General features: G+C 43.1%; 1 protein-coding gene across 4 annotated transcripts in view; it reads left to right on the top strand.

Annotated features, from left to right (window-relative positions):
- The window catches only part of Map2k6 (mitogen-activated protein kinase kinase 6), a 117,800-nt gene that overhangs the window by 68,207 nt on the left and 28,872 nt on the right, over positions 1–20,721 (top strand). For 2 of the 4 annotated variants that reach the window (XM_060386470.1, XM_060386469.1), the window contains exons 2-3: positions 11,615–11,681; positions 20,187–20,235. In XM_060386470.1, the coding sequence (XP_060242453.1) occupies positions 11,615–11,681; positions 20,187–20,235 (116 nt within the window). Of the gene's footprint in view, positions 1–6,905; positions 7,023–7,262; positions 7,606–11,614; positions 11,682–20,186; positions 20,236–20,721 lie in introns of those variants that run through there. The other 2 variants (XM_060386472.1, XM_060386471.1) reach the window with 2 other exon arrangements.

Below are 20,721 nucleotides of genomic sequence, written 5' to 3'. Positions count from 1 at the left end.
GTGGCATCGGTGAAAATCAGTACATTAAAAATGTACCGTGAAGGGCTAGGAGACAACTCAGTGGTTAAGAGCACTAGCTGCTCTTCTGGAGAACCAGAACCTGTGCTCCGTTCCCAGACCCCACACAGTGGCTCACAATTACCTTTGCAGGAACCAGGCATTCAGGTGAAACTCTCATGCACCTAAGATAAAAATAAATCATTTAGAGAAAAACCCACAATGTAGAGGAAATCTTATAAGATTATTATATCCAGGCATAAGTACAAACTGTCTCCATATATATTTTTTGTGTGTGCACATATATATTCAAAACTTAAAACATAAAATTTGTATGTATTGTTATTTTGTGTCTGTGTATGTCTGTGCACTGTGAATGCAGTGCCCTAGGATGTCAGAAGCAGGCATTATGACCCCTGGATCTGGAGTTACAGATGGTTCTGAGATGCCAAGTGGCTGCTGGGAGCCAAACATGGAGTGATCTTTACCAAGGAGCCTTCTCTCCAGCCCCCCCATTTTTGATTAGACTTTGTAACCGTACTGGGAATAATCTTTAGGGAACAGTATATATGAGAAACTGCGGAGCATAGAGACCCTCTCTATTCCTATCTACCCTCAGCCCTGTGATCACGTAGGGAGTAGATCACTGTTCTTACAGCAGAGAATTTGTATGTTTTCTGCTTGGGTTCAGTCTTGGAGGTGAACTGATTTACATGTCTGAAGGTGACTACCCAAAACAATTTCTAGACTTATTACCCAAGACTAGAGAAAGCCACTTCTTTCGACACATTGAGCTATGGCCTTGCCTGAAGTGAGATTTGTTAATTACCGTGATGATGATTCATTCGGAGTACAGACTGAGGGATTTTTCCATTAAAGTACATGAGGGTCTGAAATATTAGTTTACTGGTACAAACCAAACCACACTGAAAATAAGTAATTTACTTTTATAGATTAGCTTTCTCTTTTCAGAAAATCTCATATTTCAGTTCTATGGCTTTCTAGGAGCCATTTCTTAAGTCTTTGCTGTGAAATTGTACGTCATGGGCCCCCTAAATAAAAGTGTCATCCATTAAAAGATGCATGAAGCCAGAAAACATATAGCAGAAGGTAGCAGACACAGACAAGCCAGGGTGGTCTGTTGCCAGGATATACTTTGAAAATCAGACTGTTACCAGGGTCTGGCCTTTCTACACAGAAAGTTGACTAGATAGTATACAAACCATGACAGAACAAAAGGATTAGATTGAGTTTGTTTGTTTGTTTTAGCTGGAGAGTTTGAGTTACAGGACAAAGATGCTGCCATATTTTCTGGCTACAGTTTCTTTACCTTCTTATTTTTCGTTGCCAGGGAGCATGAGGTAGTCCAGAGTGTACCAAAGACCCAGAGAAAAGGGATATATGTCTTATGGGTTTTCTGCCCATTTAGGATTGAATTAGAAAGACCTGAAAGGAGGCCAGCGTCTCCCCCTTTGCCCAGCACAGACTCACAGGTGACATTGAGATACCCATCTAGTCACGGAGGACAAGGGCAGGTGGCTCCTGCCTTAGAGAAATGTGGAGGACACAAAGGGGTGTCATTTCATTGTTATTTACATTTTGATAAGATTCAGATGTATTCAAAATAAAACAATCTAATGAGCCACCATCTCCAAACTTTAACAATCACCAGCTCCTGGCTACTCCCCCTTACTTCACTTCAGTCTCCAGTTCGCAGTTCTCTGCCGCCATCCATGTTCTTTTGAAGCAAATCCCAGAAGTGTGTCATTGTAAACATTTCCGTATTTATGTCTCAAAATGAACACTTTTAAAACTCTATTGAAACCTGGTGTGCATTTTGAAAAGACAGCCACATCTCTGTATTTCTTCGCAATCTGTTTCTGTATTTTTATTTCAGAGTGCTGTTTTTAACACCTTTGTGACTACACTTCCTTTTGATAAAGGCTCATGAATGGAGCAGCCCATAAATAAAGATGAGTGTAGCCAGACGCTGGGGATTCCCCGCGGAGCCACTGCCTGCCTCCTCCCTTCACACTGGGTCTAGACCGCAAGTAGAGGGCCTCACCGTGATTTACATTTGGGCTGTTTCAAGAGCATGGAGTCAGCACCAAGTCGCTAACAGGACAGAACATACTTTAAATCCACAGAAGTCTAAAAAAAGCGCTTCAGTCACATGGAGCCATAGGAGAACCGTTCTGGGTACTCACATTCTTGGCTTAGTCTCTGACAGGACCAGTGAGTCCCTGTCCGCCAACGACTCTTCTCTCTCTTTCCAAGTGTTGTTGCCTGGCTGCCTTCTTTTCTCTCAGTTTTCTTGTTCCTTTTTCTGTCTTGTTCATCTTGTCTACTTTCAGACCTCCACATTTTCCTGTAGCACACTGTCAAGCCTCATTTGCCCACTTGAAATCTGTCCTATGTTTTTCTTTAGTACTTTCCTTTAGTACTCATAGTAATTTAATTTTTTTTTTTTTTGGTTTATGGGACAGAATATAGTGATGGTGGTGATGGTGGTGGTGATGATGACTTTAGTGATGGCGAATACCTACCACGCTGAAGCAACTTAAGGAGGGAAGGGTTTATTCCAAACCACAATTCAGAAGCTCTATTCCATCAGGGCAGGGAAAGCACGGTGGCAGCGGCAGCTCATGGCTGTGGAAACTTGTTTGTGTTTGGATGATCTTGAAGCAGAAGGAATAGATCAGGAGGCAGGAAAGAGCCAGCTATACTAGATAACACGACCCCCTTCAGTGGCCTATTTTCTCCAGCAAGGCTCATGTCCCAAGGTTTCTACAGTTTCCCAAAACAGCATCACCAGATGGGAACCACGTGTTAAAGCTCACAAGCCTCAGGGGGACATTTTATATTCAAATTGTAACACTCACTATCTGCCTTCTTTCTTTTCCCTGTCTATCCTCTTTTGCTCTCCCCCCCCCCTTTTTTTTCTTTATTGAGTTTTCTTATTTCTGTGGAATAGCCAGATGATGATTGTGTAAGTGGTAGTGATGGTGATGATGATAATGGTGGTGATGATGTTAATGATGATGATGGTGGCAGTGATGGTGGTGGTGATGCTGGTCATGATGGTAGGATTGGTAATGGTGGTGATGGAGATGGTGGTGGGGGCAGTGATGATGATGATGGTGACGCATATTAGTCAGGTTTCTCTAGAGGAACAGAACTGACATACTAAATATATCTCACAAGGGAGATTATTAGATTGGCTTACGCGGTATAGGCTGAACTGAGTAAGTTCAGCTGTCTTCATGATGGAAAGGCTCAGAATAGGGTAACTGCTCCATCCTTTGGGACAGGTTCCTCAGTAGTACCAGGCGTGTGCTGAAGGTCTGGAGGTCTCCTGGAGAGCTCCTTCCTTCACTTCACCCAGGAAGCTGGGTTCTGACATCAGCCAAAAATGGCAGCAACAGTGGCAATAGCAGAGCTGACATACCCACCATCAATCAAGGAGTGAAGAAAAAGCAGTGCTGCTTTTCCTTTGAATTCCTTCATACTTGACTATCCTGGGTGAAGTGAAGGTTTCCTCCAGTTTGTTGATCCCCCAGGAAATGCTCCCACAGACCCACCATAAGGTGTGTTTTTCAGTTGGTTATAGATCAGGAGAAGTGGACAACTGAGATTCACTGCCACAACAGTGAACGCTCATATACTCTCAAATCAATGACTACCCATAATACCTTTGTGAGGCATTTTATTCTCCTTGTCCGACTTCCTCCTGTCTGTCCTCAGATTGCAATGCTGGTATCATCCACCACATATGCTCACTGCTATTGTAGTAATTGGACTTTCATATCTGCTGACCCCTTAAAAGCAGAATTTGCACAGTAAGGAATTTTACACCTTATAAAGTCTACTTTGCTGAATTATTGATCGTTTCGGTCCAGTGATTCAGTTAGCACAGTGAGGAGCTTAACTTTGAATTTAATTACTTGAAAAAGATTTATTTTTATCATTTTTGGTTATAGTTAATGTGCCTGTGTGTAAGTATGTGCATAGGAGTGAAGTGCCCAGGGAGTCCAGAAGAGGGTGTTTGTTGTATATCCTGGAGATGGAGTTATAGGGGGTTGTGAGCTGGGTGATGTAGGTGCTGGCAACTGAACTCTCTAGCCTTGTTTTTTTTCCTCCCTTTCTCCCTCCCTCCCTTTCTCCCTTCCTTTCTTTCTTTTTTTCCCAGACAGGGTTTCTTTGTGTAGGCCTGGTTTTCCTGGAACTCACTCTGTAGTCCAGCCTGGCCTCCAGCCTCCTAAAAGCTGGGATTAAAGGCATGCACTACCACTGCCTGGCCATGAATTTTGGTCTTATTAAAAGCAGTGTGTGCTCTTAACCACTGAGTCATCTCTCCAGCCCCCCTGGAATTTAATTCTTATGAGGCAGTTATAACTGTCTTGGTTGTAGGGGAAGTATCAGGAGCCTAGGAGGAAAGGAATTTTAGTATTATGAGGTGGGAAATGGTGAGAAATAAAAAACTTTATATAGACATACTCTATGTTAGATGTGGTTCTTGACCCTGGTGGAGCTTAAAGTGTGTGTGTGTGTGTGTGTATGTGTGTGTATGTGTGTGTGTGTGAGAGAGAGAGAAAAGTTGTGAGGTCACACTCTCAGAAATCCTGAGTCTGTAGACCTGGAATAGTCCCCATAGTTAGTGGGCACACTGGCTATTTGGTTCAAGATGTGTAAGCTGTTGAGAAATGTAATTTTAGCCCAAGTAACACAAGGGAAGAAGGTCAGAGGATGTCACTGGAAGTCACAAGATGCCTATGACAGGGCATTCTGCTTACTGTATCCTTTAAAAAATATAAGCACAAATGTAGGAGGGAAAAAGGGAGGAAAGGAGAGAGGGAGGGAAATATGATAAAACCCAAATGAAGTGGAATCATCATTAAGACTGTGTTTCGGATCCCACTTGTGATGGTTAGTGATAACTGTCAACTTAATCTAGAGTCACCTGGGAAGTGGATCTCTGGGTGTTCTATTCAGGGACTGTCTTGATTACATCATATGGCTGTGGGAAGAACCATTCTCATTGTGGGTGGGACTAGTGGGGGCAGAGCACTAGGAGGTATGTCTCCGTGGTTGTCTTCCACCTGTGGGTGTAATGTGGCCAACTGCTTCAGGCTCCTGCAGTCCTGATTTCCCGGGCACGGGAGACTGTACTTTGAACTGTGAGCTAACATAAGTCCTTGCTCTTAATTTCCTTGTATCTGGTTATCACAGCAACAGAAAAAGAAACCAAGACACCAGCCGTGCTATTCATTTAGGGCGTGCTCTGAAAGAGAATTCTTCACCACATGAGAGTTCTGAACCTGCAAACTAGAGCTGACAGCCAGCCACAGCACGCCATGCACAGATTCAAGGACACAGTGTGCAGACAGAACTGTAACAGTGCCTTTATAGACTGGGTTATACTTTTCCTCACCCCTGTTACCTCTTCCTTATCATTTTCATCTTCCTCTACTCCTTTTCCTTCCTTCCTTCCTTCCTTCCTTCCTTCCTTCCTTCCTTCCTTCCTTCCTCCCCCATCTCTCTGAGGTTAACTCTGTTCAAAACAGCCAAGAAAAGGACAACGAATGTTCAGTAAAATAGATATTTATGATGAGACACTCAGGTCAAAATTTTTGCTGTCATAGAGCTTACATTCTTGTGGGGAAGACAGACAATAAATCAGGAATGAGTAAATGTGAAATTAGAAGTAACAAAGATAATACTGTGAGGAAAATAAATGGATGTTGGTCCGGGAAGCTATTTTAGGAGAGTGGGGGAAGGTCTTGGGCGGGGTCTGCAGGTTTTCCATGAGCGGGCTGAATTCAGAGGGTTGACTCTGCTAGCAGCTGGAACTCTCCCTGGAGAGGGGACCAGGGCTGCTGAGAGATTCATGCTGCCTTCTTGATTAATAAGGTCAACGCGATTAGAAGTTTTCAAGTGAGCTTTCCAATTTTTCTTTTCTAAACTTTGTGCAATCCCCCCGAGGTTTTCCACTCTGTGTGGAGTCTTGGTGAGCAGTGTCTGGTGTTTGGTGGGGTTGTCGTGGTAGAGGCTCCTTGTCTTCTTCCTAGCGGCTTTTGTAAAGGCGGCTTTATTTCTCTGCACCCCTTGCCTCCTCTGTGCTTTGCTAGTGGCTTTGCATATGATCCTTGTAGCTTAATGGCATATAATGACACTTTTCTGTGAGCTTTGCTGCCAGCTACACTTGGAACCCAAGGCCAGATGCAGGTTGTTAGGGAGAGGGCAGCTGCGGCCTCCGGGTCGCTAGTGACTTGGCTGGAAGCTTCATTCACGCCGGGGGAAGAACACTAGGAAAATAAACTTGGAGTTGGCGACCCACAGTTCTTCCTTCTGGGAAGCCATGTCGGTAGTTGAAGACCTTCAAGAGTACAGCTCAGCAGCCTTCTGGGAGCTGATAAATGCTTAGACACCGGCTTATCTCACGGTGGCACCTTCTGCCAGCCTTGCGGGCCTGTGTGCTGTTTGGGTTGGCGCCGGAGCACAACCCCCTATTTTATGTAATAAGACACATCAGAAAAGGCCTTTGTGCTCACCCTCGGGAGCGGGCGCTGGGCGAGACCTCATTTGTACCCCATCATTTTATGTACGCTTAAAGCTAGGGTGTTTCTGCATGGCCTGGTGAGGTTTTTTTTTTTTTTCTCCCTAAAAATTTAGAAAAATTTAACGTTTCTCCCTCCCCTCCACACTATTTCTATTTATTTATTTATTTATTTTCTCAGCCTAGTGCTGTTTTACCTCGGGTTTGAATTCTCGTGAGGTGGCTTTGGTTTAAGGTGAATGTACCGAGTCTCAGAGTGTGCCGGGATGATATTGTTTACAGAGAAACTGTTTTGCTTTGTTGTTGTTGTTGTTGTTGTTGTTGTTTTTAATTCTACACACAGGCACACAAACACAGGCTGTGTGTACTCAGCCAGGCAGGCTCCCCTTTTCAAGTCTGTACCAAGAAAAAGGCACACAAGAAGCACAACATTCTCTCTGAGAAGCCCTGTTTCCTGTCCTCACCTAAGGTAAAGCCCATTTTCTGACGTTAGACAGTTTCTGGTTTGGATTATCAAGGGAAAGGTCCGTTAACGTTCTTGTCCGCTTAACTTTGTTGTTCCCAGCTCTCCTTCCCATTAAGTACCCGCCCCCCAGCAGTGTTAAATGTTAGCACGAGGTGTTGGCAGCCTCCTTGAGGGGAACAGATTGCCCTGAAATAAACACAGCTGGAAGCCGACCACCTATTGTTTTTCTTTCTGTTAGGAAAGAAAGAGCCATTTATCAAAAGGGCAGGGATCTGGGCTCCCAGAGTTACTTCAAGGATTGATAAGTACGGGGCTGGTTAATGATCAATGCCTCCCCTGGACGTCTGAATGGGCCCGCTGGCCGCCTTCCTCCCCTGGTGGCTTCCATTGCCTGGGGAACAATGAACTGTTCGCTGTTCGCTACCACACGAAGGCAGGAGGTGGCGTCTGCTCTGATCTCTGCCTCCAGCTGGAGCGAGTGGGGCTGGGGAGCTTTTGGAGGACTTCGGCCGGGGTTCCTCCTGCGGACCCCGTTTGCGGCTTTGCAAACCTCACGGGAGGCGATGAAGCTTCTGGAGATGCATGAGTAAGTTCTGGAAGGTTGGGACACGTGGGCAGTTTTCGCGTTACTTGCTTTACATCCTTCAAGAAGAGAGTTCATTCTTTCTAAGGGATGTCAGCTGGGTTCCGCCCGAGGTTTATTCTTGTTGCCGTCCGGAGTTGACTGTTTTAGAATTTTGCATCTGTGAAAACTTTGAACATCGTGAAGATCTCTAACCTGTGGTTAGTAAGATGTTAGAGGAGGTTAGGGGCCGGCCGCTTCAGCCAGAGGCTGCCAATGCAGGGTCGGAGTGGTGTGATGTGGGGTGCAGTAGCTGGGTGTTCAGGAGAAGTGGGGGAGCGCCAGAGGAAGGCTGTGTTGTTGTTTTGGTCATTTATTCTGTTGATTTCTGTCCTCAAAGATCTGTCTCTACCCACGTCTCCTCCTCCATCCCTCACTTGGCTTCCTCCCTATCTTTCTCTGTCTTTGGATAGATGCTTTGATAATGTATTGTGTTACGGCATCATTTAGTTGCTGTTAAAAATTGCTCCTGTTGTGTTAAGCTTTTTAAAAAAATACTTATTTTTGTTTCATGTGCATTGGTGTTTTGCCTGCATTTATGTCTCTGTGAGGGTGTCGGATCCCCTGGAAACTAGAGTTATGGACACTTGTGTGCTGCCTCGTGGGTGGGTGCTGGGAATTGAACCTGGGTCCTCCGGAAGAGCAGCCAATGAATGCTCTTGACCATTGAGCCATCTCTCCAGCCTCGGGTTAAGCTTTTTAAACGGTGACTTTCCTCTAAATTTAAACAGCGTTCTGTCCTCACGCTTGTCACCTAGGAATCAAGTTAGAAGCCAGGAAAGAGTAACTTCTGTCCCAGGTCTGACCGAATGACGACCGGGAGCCCTTAATACAGGCAGAATAGATTTACTTTGTTTCGCTTGAGGGAACACTAAGGCGGTATTTGTTGGGATTTCCTGATCACCTCTTTGCTTGTGGGGCAGGCCATTTGTCGTGATTTAAAGTGGCGCGTCTTGCATCTCCCTGGAGTGACTCCTTTCAACTGCATCTTCTTGCCTGTGTGGCTGCTCAGAGTTAAACTATCCATGTGCTTGGGACTCAAGGTCAGGCCCAGCACCGGGCAGCACAGTGAAAAGTTCTGTGCATAGTCAGTCCACATTGTATAGAGATGATTAACTTCAAAAAAATATGTGCTAAGTGGCCTCTGAGACTCAGGAGAAGGGAGTAATGCTGTACACTCATTGAGTCTTCTAGAACACCAGAAAGAAGTGAAGAGGGAGTTGAGAGAAGCTATTTACTAAAAATCTTCCCCAAAGGCATTCTCTGTGTTGATTGTTGACTAGCATTGCCTTTATGTTGCTTGCTGAATTGATATAGCTATGGAATTTCTAAAGAATAGAGAGAAAAGCTCAACTTATACACTATTCTAGGGTTCTAATAATATAGCCAGTTTTATGCATGGATTTCTTACTATTTTATGAAATGAGACATATAGATTACTTCTCTATATGATTGTAATGAAAAGGTTCTTTCTATAGCTCCATGTTTTTTCATATGTCTTGTCTGGTTTGATTCTTCCATTTGGTGTAGAGAGGTAAATATTGATGTTATTTGTGGATTTTCAACCAAGAAGACTGAGAACTGAAAGCCAATCCAGGGGGCTGGGGAGATGTCTCTGTGGTCAAGAGCACTGTCTGCTCTTCTAGAGGACCTGGGTTCTATTCCGAATACCCACGAGGTAGCTCACAACAGTCTATAACTCCAGTTCCAGGGGGTACTATGCCTTTTGGCCTCCTCAGACACTACATGAGTGTAGTACACAGACATACATGTGGGCAAAACATCCATACACATAAAAATTTAAAAATATCTTTTGAAAATAGTCTGTAGGCCATTTGGTAAGAGAAATAACCCCGTGATTTTTGAATTCAAAACTCCATCTTCCACCAACCAACTCCCCAACCATTTCTAAGCTTCTGCCCTGATAGAATAGTGGAAAGAATTCCACATCAGGTATGAGGAGACCCTAATATAGATGCTGACAAGGCTATTGCTGACTCTGTGATGTTGAACAAGGCACTAAGCGCTTTGGATGCATTTTTCCATACAGAGACCACTTTGATTTCTTAAGTTATATTGTGCCTTAGGGTCTACTGGGATCTCATCCAGGGCTTGTATCAGCACCGACATGCCCACTTGCAATACAGAGAAGAGATGAGAAAAGGAGCAAGACCGTAGGCATCAAATCCATTTCTCTGCTTTGACTTCTGCCAAGTGCAAATACCTGAGATCAACACAGAAAGAAACTCCCAGGCCCCTGACGAAACTCGTTTTCCCAATCTGCTTCTCCAGCTGACATTTCTTAGTCTGCTCTTTCTGACACATCAGCAGAAGTGCTTGAGTCAAACTCTCTTGTAGTTTCAGCCCAGGGATGAACAATGGCAGCCTGGGTTCCCATCTGGATCCCAGAGAAGTGATAACCTCCAGGCATGAGCCCATCAGTTATCCTTTTCTGAGCAGAGTAAATGTATGACTGCATGCTTCTGGTCCTAAGTCAGATGCGCTCTCTTCAGTGTTTCAGCCTCTCGTAGGTAGCTGAGGAATGAGTAGAGACAGAACAGACAAGAAGTGTTTCCTTATTCATTTCCATCATTAGTTGTAACAACTGCTCTCACACTGATTTAGAAAACTGTAGGATATTGAGATCATTTTATGGCAGTTAAAACAAAAACAAATGAACAACAACCAAAACATCCCACCTTGATCTGGAAAAGATCATCCTGAGTGAGCTATCCCAGAAGCAGAAAGATGCACACGGTATATACTCACTCATATAGACATATAATATAGGATAAACCTACTAAAATCTGTACACCTAAAGAAACTAATCAAGAGGGAGGACTCTGGCTAAAATGCTCAATTCCTATCCAGAAAGGCAAAGAGGCTGGACATCAGAAGAAGGAGAAAAGAGGGAACAAGTCAAGAGCCTGACACAGAGGACCTCTGAAAATCTTTGCCGTGCAGACTATCATTGTAGATACTGAGACTTATGGGCAACCTCTGGGCAGAGTGCAGGGAATCTTAGGAAAGAAGTGGGAAACAGTAAGATCTGGAGAGGACAGAAACTCCATAAGGAGAGCAACAGAACAAAAAAAAAAAAAAATCTGAGCACAGGGGTCTTTCCTGAGACTGCTATTCTAACCAAGGACTATGCATGGAGATAACCTAAGACCCCTGCACAGATGTAGCCCATGGCAGTTCAGTATCCAAGTGGGCTCCATTGTAATAGGAACAGGGACTGTCTCTGACATGAACTGATTGTCCTGTTCTTTAATTACGTCCCCCTGAAGGGGAAGCAGCATTACCAGGTCACAGAAGAAGACAATGCAGCCACTCCTGATGAAACCTAATTGACTAGGATCAGAAGGAAGGAAAAGAAGTCCTCCCCTATCAGTAGACTTGGGGAGGGGCATGCAGGCAGAGGGTGGAGGAAGGGAGGGATTGGGACGGGAGGAGGGAGGGAACCATGGGCGGGATACAAAGTGAGTAAAGTGTAACTAATAAAGAAAAATAAAAATTAAAAAAAAAAAGAAAAAGAAATCCCACCTTGTAACCTGTGTTGACTGTGATTACTGTATAAAAGAACAACCGAAGAAGTTAATGTAACAATTTCTCAGTTGGTAGGCAGGCACTGCCTCCTTAGCAAAATAGTTGACAGTTCTGTGGATTAAGCCACAATCTTGCACATTGTACACAATGCTTTGCCACTGAGGCACACTGCCAGCAAGAATTCACATTTCCACCATGATATGCTCACCTTGGGCTTATGGAAATGCCATTTTTGATCCCAGCCTGCATTTGAGAAGCTTTCTGGTATCCTCACCCCTGTCACTAACAGGCTGCTCCTGTAGCAAGTTATGTTCTGAGCTGAGAGGTGAGATCAGGTGCCTTTTCCCCTTTGCTTGGGAGTCTCTGTCCTTGCTCTTTTGTGGCAGAACAGACTCTAACTCTTTCTGTATGTCCTTCCCCATAGGCAAGAAGCGAAACCCTGGCCTTAAGATTCCAAAAGAAGCGTTTGAACAGCCTCAGACCAGCTCCACGTAAGTTAACCAGATGATGGTTCATTTCAAATACTTATGTTTTACACACTTGCTGTGGGGGCTCAATTTTGGACTAGTGAGCAAGGTCTTGACTTGGTATGTGGTCCCCCTCCCAGTCCTATCCTCCCGCCTGACCACGAGGAGAGTCATTTGCTCACTCTTCTGAGGTCTGAAGCAGTGATCCACAGGTTTGAGATCAATGTCTGGAATCACTGGCTGAGTGAGAGCTGTGTGCCACATGGTAGTTGCGATCCCATGTAAACCCTGCAGGTTCTCCAGGTGTGGACCGTCTCAACATTTCCCTGTAGACATCAGTGAACAGAGAAATAGGCCCATGTGTGCATGTGGACCACTACTCTGAAATTTGAGTCGAAGTGGAAGGTATTTGATGAGCGCCAGCATCCTGACACACCTAATCTTGTCTATAGAAACGATGCAAAATCGGCTAAAGGAATGCCTGTGTATTAGCTGAAGCGAGGCAAGCTCAAACCCTCCTCTGTGTCTGTGAGGTCGGCTGGGTATCTCCCACCCAGCCGGAGGTCCGAGAACCACTGCATCTGCCTGCAAGGAGCGGGGAATCCAAGACAGCAAACTCCATCCGAGGCCCTAGAGTGGCAGAGCAAGTACAGAGAGTTTTTACAGCTTCAAGTCACTGGTCTCCTCGTAAAGGAAATTTCACCTTAGCTGTGACACAATCTTATCACAAAGAGCACCCCCTAGTGTTGGGATGTGCTCATGAACATGACCAAGAGACCGCCCAGGACAGAGGCCCTTGCATTCCACGCAGCTACAGAAAGAGACTTTCCAGGGTAGCTGAGAGACGGAATTCACTTGGAATATTCCTTTCATGAAGATCCGTAGGAGGAAATTCTTCCCCTACCTACGTAAATATTGGGTTTTATTGAAGGGCATTCTTTTGTCTGCATAGTTTGGGGTTCTCTCCAACTGTAAACATAAAAAAATGTATAATTCTACTTTAAAAAAAAGACTTTTTTTCTCTTATTTTTAGAAAGCTTTCAGTCAGCTATGAGGTGTCCTAGTGCTGTATGTTCAGAACTTTATGGGATACACTTTGACATAATTACAGGGGTTGCAAAGGAGCGTGTCTGCAAGTCCTGTGTGCTCTTGTCCCAGGCTACACACCTGTTTGTGAACAGCTTATGCAACTATGGAGTGTTCTTATACTCAAGGAATCCACTTTGTAGTGGACCAGGGAACTTGTTTGATTTCACTCGCCATACAAGCACTTGTGTGTGTGTGTGTGTGTGTGTGTGTGTTTTCTTGAGTGACTATGGGACTGTTTCATATACTGAACAATTGTATACAGAGGACATACAGAGTTTCTCTGCAGCTTTGCCAGCATTTGAATTACCATCACTAAAAAGTATGTTTTAAGTCCTTCCGCAAAGTAATGGACGACTGTAGCTTTAACTTGAATGCCTCTCATAGTTAATTATGTAGAAATATGTTAGATGTTCATTTTCCATCACATGTTTTCCTCCAGTGGTTTTATTTATGCGTTGTTGTGGCTATTTGCTGACATGAGTATCATGCCTGTAGAATCTAGAAGGGAATATAGGATTACGTGGATCTGGAGTTACAGGGGGTTGTGAGCCCGCTTTTTTAGGGTCCCTGAACCCCTAAGAGCAATATACTTTCTTAACTGCTGAATCTTCTCTCTTGCCCCTGTGTCTATCTTTTGCCTACATCTCATTAGATGATTGCTTTCATTTTAAAATTAATTTTTGGTTAGCATTTCAAAGAAATGGGTTTCTCTGTGAAATTTTAATATATACATGTATATACACATATGTGTATATGTATATGCATATATATATAATTTCACGAGAAACCCATATATATGTATATTTATCATTATATGCTGTTCTTTCTCAGCACCCCACTGCCTTCTGTGATTGACCTTTTTTCTCCTTTTTATTACTCCTCCCTCTGTGTGTGTGTGTGTGTGTGTGTGTGTGTGTGTGTGTGTACCTGCATCACAGGCAGATGCAGTGGTTCTCGGGCCTCTCAGTTCTCTCTTTTTACCATGTGGGTCCCAGATATTGAACTCAGGACCCCAGGCTTGGCAAAGCAAAGACCTTTCTCCACCGAGCTATCCTGCTGGCCCCCTGATTGGCTATTGAGTTATGTATCCTAGGTACAAGAACTTTTCTAGTTACCTTATCTGAAAATAATTCTTTCAGTGTGTAATTCATTCTTTTCATTCTTTCTTTCATCAGGACTTCTTTGCAGGGCAGAAAAATTTGATTTTGACGGAGCACTATTTACTAGTTACTGTTCTTCATACAGGTTACGCCTCTACCACATCTAAGACCTTGTTGCCTTAGGTCCTGGACAGTCTCAGTGCTCCTGTTTAGAAGCCCAAGATCCATGTGGAGCTAAGTTTTTGTACAGCTTACTTTGCACTGAGGTTTTTTTTTTTTCTGTTGTTGTTGACACTTTTTGATATAGTTCACTTTGCTGTAACTTGTCCTTCCCTTGTTGAATTGCCATTTTCCTTTGTCTAATACTAAATGTGCACATTCACTCTGAGCTATTTCTGGATTTTCTGTTCTGTTCTATTGATTTATGGACCCGCTCTCCCTCCAGGCTCACACTACCTTGAATAATGCTGTGGGGAATGTGGCTTCTCTCATTTTGTTCTTTTTATTTTATTTCATTTTTAAAGGTTTATTCATTTATTATTTACACAGCATTCTGCCTGCCTTTTTCACCTGATCTCACTATAGATGGCTGTGAGCCACCATGTGGTTGCTGGGAATTGAACTCAGGTCCTTTGGAAGAACAGCCAGTGTTCTTACCCTCTGAGCCATTTCTCCAGCCCCTCATTTTGTTCTTTTTAAAAATTAATTTTGTTATTTTTAAAGCTTTTGTGTACACACACACACACACACACACACATACACACACACAAGAGTCTTTGCTTTTCTCGTTAGTTTTAGAATAAACTTATACTTGTTTGCAAAGACGCTGGCTGACATTTTGTTGGTTGAGCTTAATTGGGAAGTCAGCCGAGGGAGAGGTGCTATTTCTTTTACACTGGGGCTGATAGAGCAGGCTTTGAACTAATGAAGATTCAACTGTCTTTAACCATGTAGTGCTATTATTAAAGGCATGCACCACCATGCCCAGCACCTAGACTTACTGAGTTTAGCATGTAATCGGTGTTAAGGCACTTGTCTCGCATGTGAGGCTAGCTCTTTAGATCTATATTTGAACTTCAGATTTACCTATATCAACCACTCAGTTGCCTTACAATCCTTTTTTATTTTAAGATTTTTATTATTAGCTGGGTGTGGTGCCACACGCCTTTAATACCAGCACTCAGGGAGGCAGAGGCAGACTGTTCAGCTGTGAGTTCGAGGCAAGCTTGGTCTACAAAGTGATTCCAGGACAGCCATGGCTACACAGAGAAACCCTGTCTCACAGAAAACAAAACAAAACAAAACACCAACAGCAAAAAAAGATTTTTATTATTTACCTTTTCCTAATACTTACCAATTTTCTGAATTTTGAAATCATTCTTTGATATAAACAAATGAGCTGGAACCCAAAGCAAGGACAGAAATAGTTTCTAGTCTGTCTCTTCTTGGGGTAGAGCATACTTTTAATATATGGTTTTAATACACGGTTTTGTGCGACTCAAGAGCATCATTTTTAAGGACTTTAGCATCTTTGCTCATAGAACCTTTTTAATACTGAGGCTTAGATTTACCTCTAAAGATAGAACTTTCCACATTTTGTAACTTTTTTAGGCAAGGAGACTCTTACCATTCACACCTCTCCCATCCCTGGCGTGCTGGAGTGGAGCAGAGAGCCCAGGATGGGGCTCAGCTCAGCTCAGCTTGTGTGGATTCGTCACCTGCTCATCCTTGAGTCCCTGATGCCAGGCTGTCTTTGCCTCAGGTTTCTGAGTTGTCGCCTCCCTTGATTGGCAGTAACTTGTTCAAAACAAACTCCATGCTAAGAATTATCAGTTCTTGTAACCTTGACAAGAGACCTGGCATGTGTGGTGGGAGTTGTTCTTATTCACTTGAGAAGTGAAACAGTTGGGCTTCTCAAGGGGCAAGTGTGTGAAGTCTTAATTTTGGACTCTAAACTTCTGCAGTTGAATACCTTAGTTTGGGCAGGATTCCTCGTTGCACCAAGCTTCAGTTTCTTCTTCAAAACATTAGGGCTAAGTGACACGGTCTCTATTGAGATTAGGTGTCCTCACCTGTAACCCGGATCTTGGGTTACAGATCTGTTCTAATAACAGTTGCCAGTGAAACGTAGCTTCAGGTTGTTTAGTTTCGTGGCCTCGCTTTCAAGCATACAAGATAGCGTATAAACCTAGGGATATTGGAGGATCAGTTATCTTCTTAGCTATATGTGAGATCAGAACTAACAGTTCGTGGTTGGTAAACAAGAATTCTTGATCTCTGTAGTGAGAAGCTATCAGGGTGTAGCTCTGAGTTCCCATGTCATTATCTTATTAAAGAATATGAAATCATTTTATGTCTTTTGCTGTCCATTCTTTCCACTGATGTAGAGATACAGCACCTTTGAGTATCACAAAAGTTAAAGAAGCTGTTTTAATATAAATGATCCAGTAATGTTTCTGGCCCACCTGGGTGCTTGATAAAATAAGCAAATCACGCATGTAATAGTAACCAATGAGCTGATTACTTACACAGCAGGTGGGTGTGTAATAAAGTAAATGAATAAAACTTGTAATAGTAATGAATGAACTGGTTCCTTGCATAGAGTTGTAGATAACTAAATAATTATCAAACTAGGCCATCACTAATTGGTCACATAAAATACCAGTCAGAGGCGACCTTTGAAATACCTTTGGTCTTCCAGGGAAAGAATTTTCTACTAAGTTTGCTTCTTTCCCCAAAAGAATAGAAAGCTGAATAATTGACAAGAATATCCACCCACGGGTTTAGCCTTCTGTTGAGTCTCATCACCTCAGGCAAACTTATAGGTCCAAGCCTGGACAGAGGGAGCACAGTGTCAGCTAATCCAGCTTGAGCTGTCGCTCTTGGCCCCATCCTTTGATGCTTTTGGCAGACTTGGTGAACCCAGAGGCCCGAGGCTTGGGTGGATTAGTCATTTTCATTAGAGGCCTGAGTGTTAGGAACCCATCCCTTGATTCAGTCTGATCTGCATGGGAATCACGGGGCGGGTAAAGTACTTAATCCAGCTCTCTTCCTTTTTCCCTCTCCCTAGGTCAAGGCTGAGGATCAGGTGACAGGAGCTTTATACTCGGTGTAGTTGACAGCTATGTTTCTTCATAAAATCACCACACTTTTTGGTTTTCATTTGGAAAATGGCACCATGCCCTGTTAGGTTGAAGTGAAGTGTAAACAGAGTTCAGAGTCAGGGTTAGCAACCACTTGGGAAAGCTAGAGAGTGAAATATTTTGGGCTACAATGGGCGATGCTGGCATCAGTTATATATCCTTTGTTGATTATACTTAAAGAATATTGTAGAATTACTAAGTTTATGAAAGTCCTTTATGGCTGGACAGAAGGTATTAGATCTGGAAGAGGTCCTATCCTGTGATCTCACTGGTTGGCAAGAAAATAGATGTAGCCATAAATACTTAGTGACCTTTCTTTTTGTTCCATAGTTTTACCAAGGAAGGGTGTTAAACAGTTGCAAAAGATTTTATTGTTAGATTTCGAGTTACAGCTGTCTTCCTTTTAAAGTGCTATTATAATTAGTGCAAACAGATCATAACAACCAAAGAAAAAAACAGCTTTGACTGTTTTAAGAATAAGAAATTAGGGGCTAGAGAGATGATGCAGAAGGTATGAGTGCTTGCTTCTCTTGCAGAGAACTCGAATTCAGTTAGTTCCCAGCATACACACTGGGTGTCTCACAACCACCTGTAATTCCTGTTCCAGGGGATCTGACGCCCTCTTCTGGCCTCTGCAGGCACCTACAGTCATGTGTACACACCCACACACAGATATACATGCACATACACATAAATTTAAAAAATGCAATTAAATCTTAAAAATTGCCTGCTTGGAAACAGTACACACACATGACACAGGCCTCATGTGCCTCATGACACAGGCACAATACTTAAGTTTTGTTCACTTTCCTTCCCAGTCTCATGTTTACAGTTAGCCTAGAAAAGCTTTCAATGTCCTGCCAAACTGAAATGTTATTTGAAGTAAGGGAAGGCTTGCCATGAAGTCTTAGATTGACAGTCATTTTTGTGTTTGTATTCCTACTTTGTCCTTCATTATTTTATTTGTATATTTGGTTTCAGCAGAAAAGATAAAATCCTAGTACACAGGAGTTGGGGAAAATGCGCGTTCTGCAAGCGTTCTGGTTTCTTTTCTGTTCTGTTCAGTCTGACCAAAGGCAATTCATGGGAGGAAAGGATTTATACAGACTACACTTCCAGGTCATGCTCTATCATTGAGGGAAGTCAGGGTAAGAACCAAACCAGGAGCTTGAAAGCAGAAATCATAGCTGAACTCTGTTTTCTGTCTCAGCCACAGGCTCGGCCACAAGCTCATGCTTAGCTAACTCTCTTATGTAACCCAGGCCCACATGTGTAGGAATAGCACCCCCCACAGTGGTCTGGACCCTCCTATGTCAATTAATAATCAAGGCAATTCTCCACAGACATGCCCACAGGCCAGTCTGATCTAAGCAATTCCTAAATCAAGGCTTTCCTCTCAGATAAACTGTCAAGTTGACGGTTTGTTCAATCTAACTAGGGTGGCAAGTGATTCTGATCTCTCTGCCTTTCATCTTCTCTTCTCCTGCCTTTCCCTCTATTTTCCTTTACTTTGTTCTGCAGACAGTTCAGGCATGAATGTGCATCCTAGGAGACTTGAGTTCCCAGGCAGTTTTCTGGGAAGGGTAGTGCTGATACTCTCTGATGTCATCTGCTGTGTTCTGTTTGTTTGATCATGTTAACCACGTGTGTCTTACTTTTGGTGCATTTATTTTGAAAAGGTACTCTTCTCTGTCCCTGGGTAGGTACACAGCCAGACCCCACCCACCCCCCAAAAAAATAATAAACCTTTCTCTTCAGTTGATTTCTACCAACCCAAAGCATAGGTAATAAAAATTAATTCCCAGAAGGAGACTATGGAGTACAAAGTCAGCAAATCCCTGGGTCCTGAGACAACCCCAGAATGGAGTGTTCCCTGTGTTTAGGAGACATGTCTCTGTACTCGGCCCTGGAGATATGAAAGTGTGCTGAGATAGGAGAGCTGTGTTCTTCGTGGTCAGGAACAAGTCACCTCGCTCCTTAGAACTTTCAGTGAAGCAGGATGAATATTTTGGAGTTCTTGCATTCTATGAGTTTTGTGACTTAACAGGACTGCATTCCAGTTCAAGAAAAAGAATTATGGAAACAAATGGTGAACATAACTGAACACATTTGTACTCTTGAATGAAAGGAAGGGTCTAAAGCATATCACTGTAGCATTATTGTCTATACCAGGGCTTCTTACGCTTTTTCCACTCATGACTCCCTTTTGGTCAACAAATGTGTATGGGTAGTTCAGAGGAATACAAATTAGACATCTACTGATAATAAATTATAAATAAATAACTATTTCAAGATAATTCCATGGCGCATGTATATAACGTAACCATTCATGAATGATTAAAGCACATTTGCATACTAGTGGGACAGATGTGCTGCTTACTTTTACTAAACAATTTAATCATGGCTGAATATTCGATACTGCAGTGTGTAGAGGGTCTTCAGAGTTGATCGGTATTTTTATCTTACTAACTGCCAATACCCAGCGTGCCACTTGACATAACTAGGTATTGCAAAGCAGCAAGACTGTATTTAGGGCCATTTCAGAAATTGTTGGAAACTCTGTCCCAATCCCAAGTCGAAATACACGTATGAGTTGTTTTGTGAAACTCAAGTCAGCAGCTCAAACAGCATATTTCAAAATTCAGCATCACAACCCAAAACACACCACTTGGTTAAACACTGAGGAATAGCAGTAGGGAAGTGCGAAAGCCTTCTCATCATGAAGCCATTACATTTGCGTGAAAGAAGAACGGCCTGCGTGTCTAGTGAATACAGTAGCATAAAACTGCATCTGAGGTACGTCAGGCAGTTTTCATTGGTGTTTCGTGGTATATGACAGCACATGGGGTGACGACCCATGATTTTGAAGCTTTTTTTTTTTTAATGTGTGATACACACAGATCTTATTTATTGAGTATTTACTGTAGGATTTTTCCTGGGCGATCTCAATTAATACTTATTTCTACCCCACTAAGTGTACGTATTAGCAACCATATGTTAAACAAGAAGTAGATACTCAAAGAGATGCTGTGAGTAAAACCAAATGCATTTTATTTCAAGCCCCGCACTCTTCCCATTGGTCCTCTGTTTGCTTGGCTGTCAACCTGCACCAGTTTCCTTAGAGCAAATCCATCGGCTCCCCTATTTGGGAAGGATGTGGTTAACCAAATATCTCATGATGCTTCTTTTATCTCTAGGCCACCTCGAGATTTAGACTCCAAGGCTTGCATTTCTATTGGAAATCAGGTGAGAAAAGCCATGTGCTACTGATGGATACTTAGACCTCCTCATTTGTATGCTTCCACACTGAACACTGAAGAATTTGTTTCCTGTGGCCAACTGTCAGGGAATGGGCCAAAACAGGTTATGAATTAAAAGGGAATTGACTCAGGGTTCTTTTACTATTTTCAATTGTGAATTGCAGTCAAGTGATTGTGATCCTGCATGGAAGGCATTTGAAGGCGACAGATGGCTCTTTTGGGAGGGTGTTTCTCAAGGCCACACAGGTCTAGTTGCCATTAGCCAGTCACAGACTATAAGGAGCTATAGACAGATTCAGAAGCACAGTTTGAAATCCAGTTTCGGTGGAATTGCATTAGTTGCTGGGGGCAGGCAGGTAGTCTACCAGAAGAGCCTAAATGTTTCCTGGTCCTTCTTGATTTGAGTGGCACCTTCACATGTTAAAAACCTTATGGCCCGTTGGCTGGAGAGATGGCTCAGTGGTTAAGATCA

Source organism: Meriones unguiculatus, chromosome 7 (assembly GCF_030254825.1).
Source record: "Meriones unguiculatus strain TT.TT164.6M chromosome 7, Bangor_MerUng_6.1, whole genome shotgun sequence".
Taxonomy (NCBI): Eukaryota; Metazoa; Chordata; class Mammalia; order Rodentia; family Muridae; genus Meriones; species Meriones unguiculatus.
This window is presented reverse-complemented; position numbering and strand designations above follow the sequence as displayed.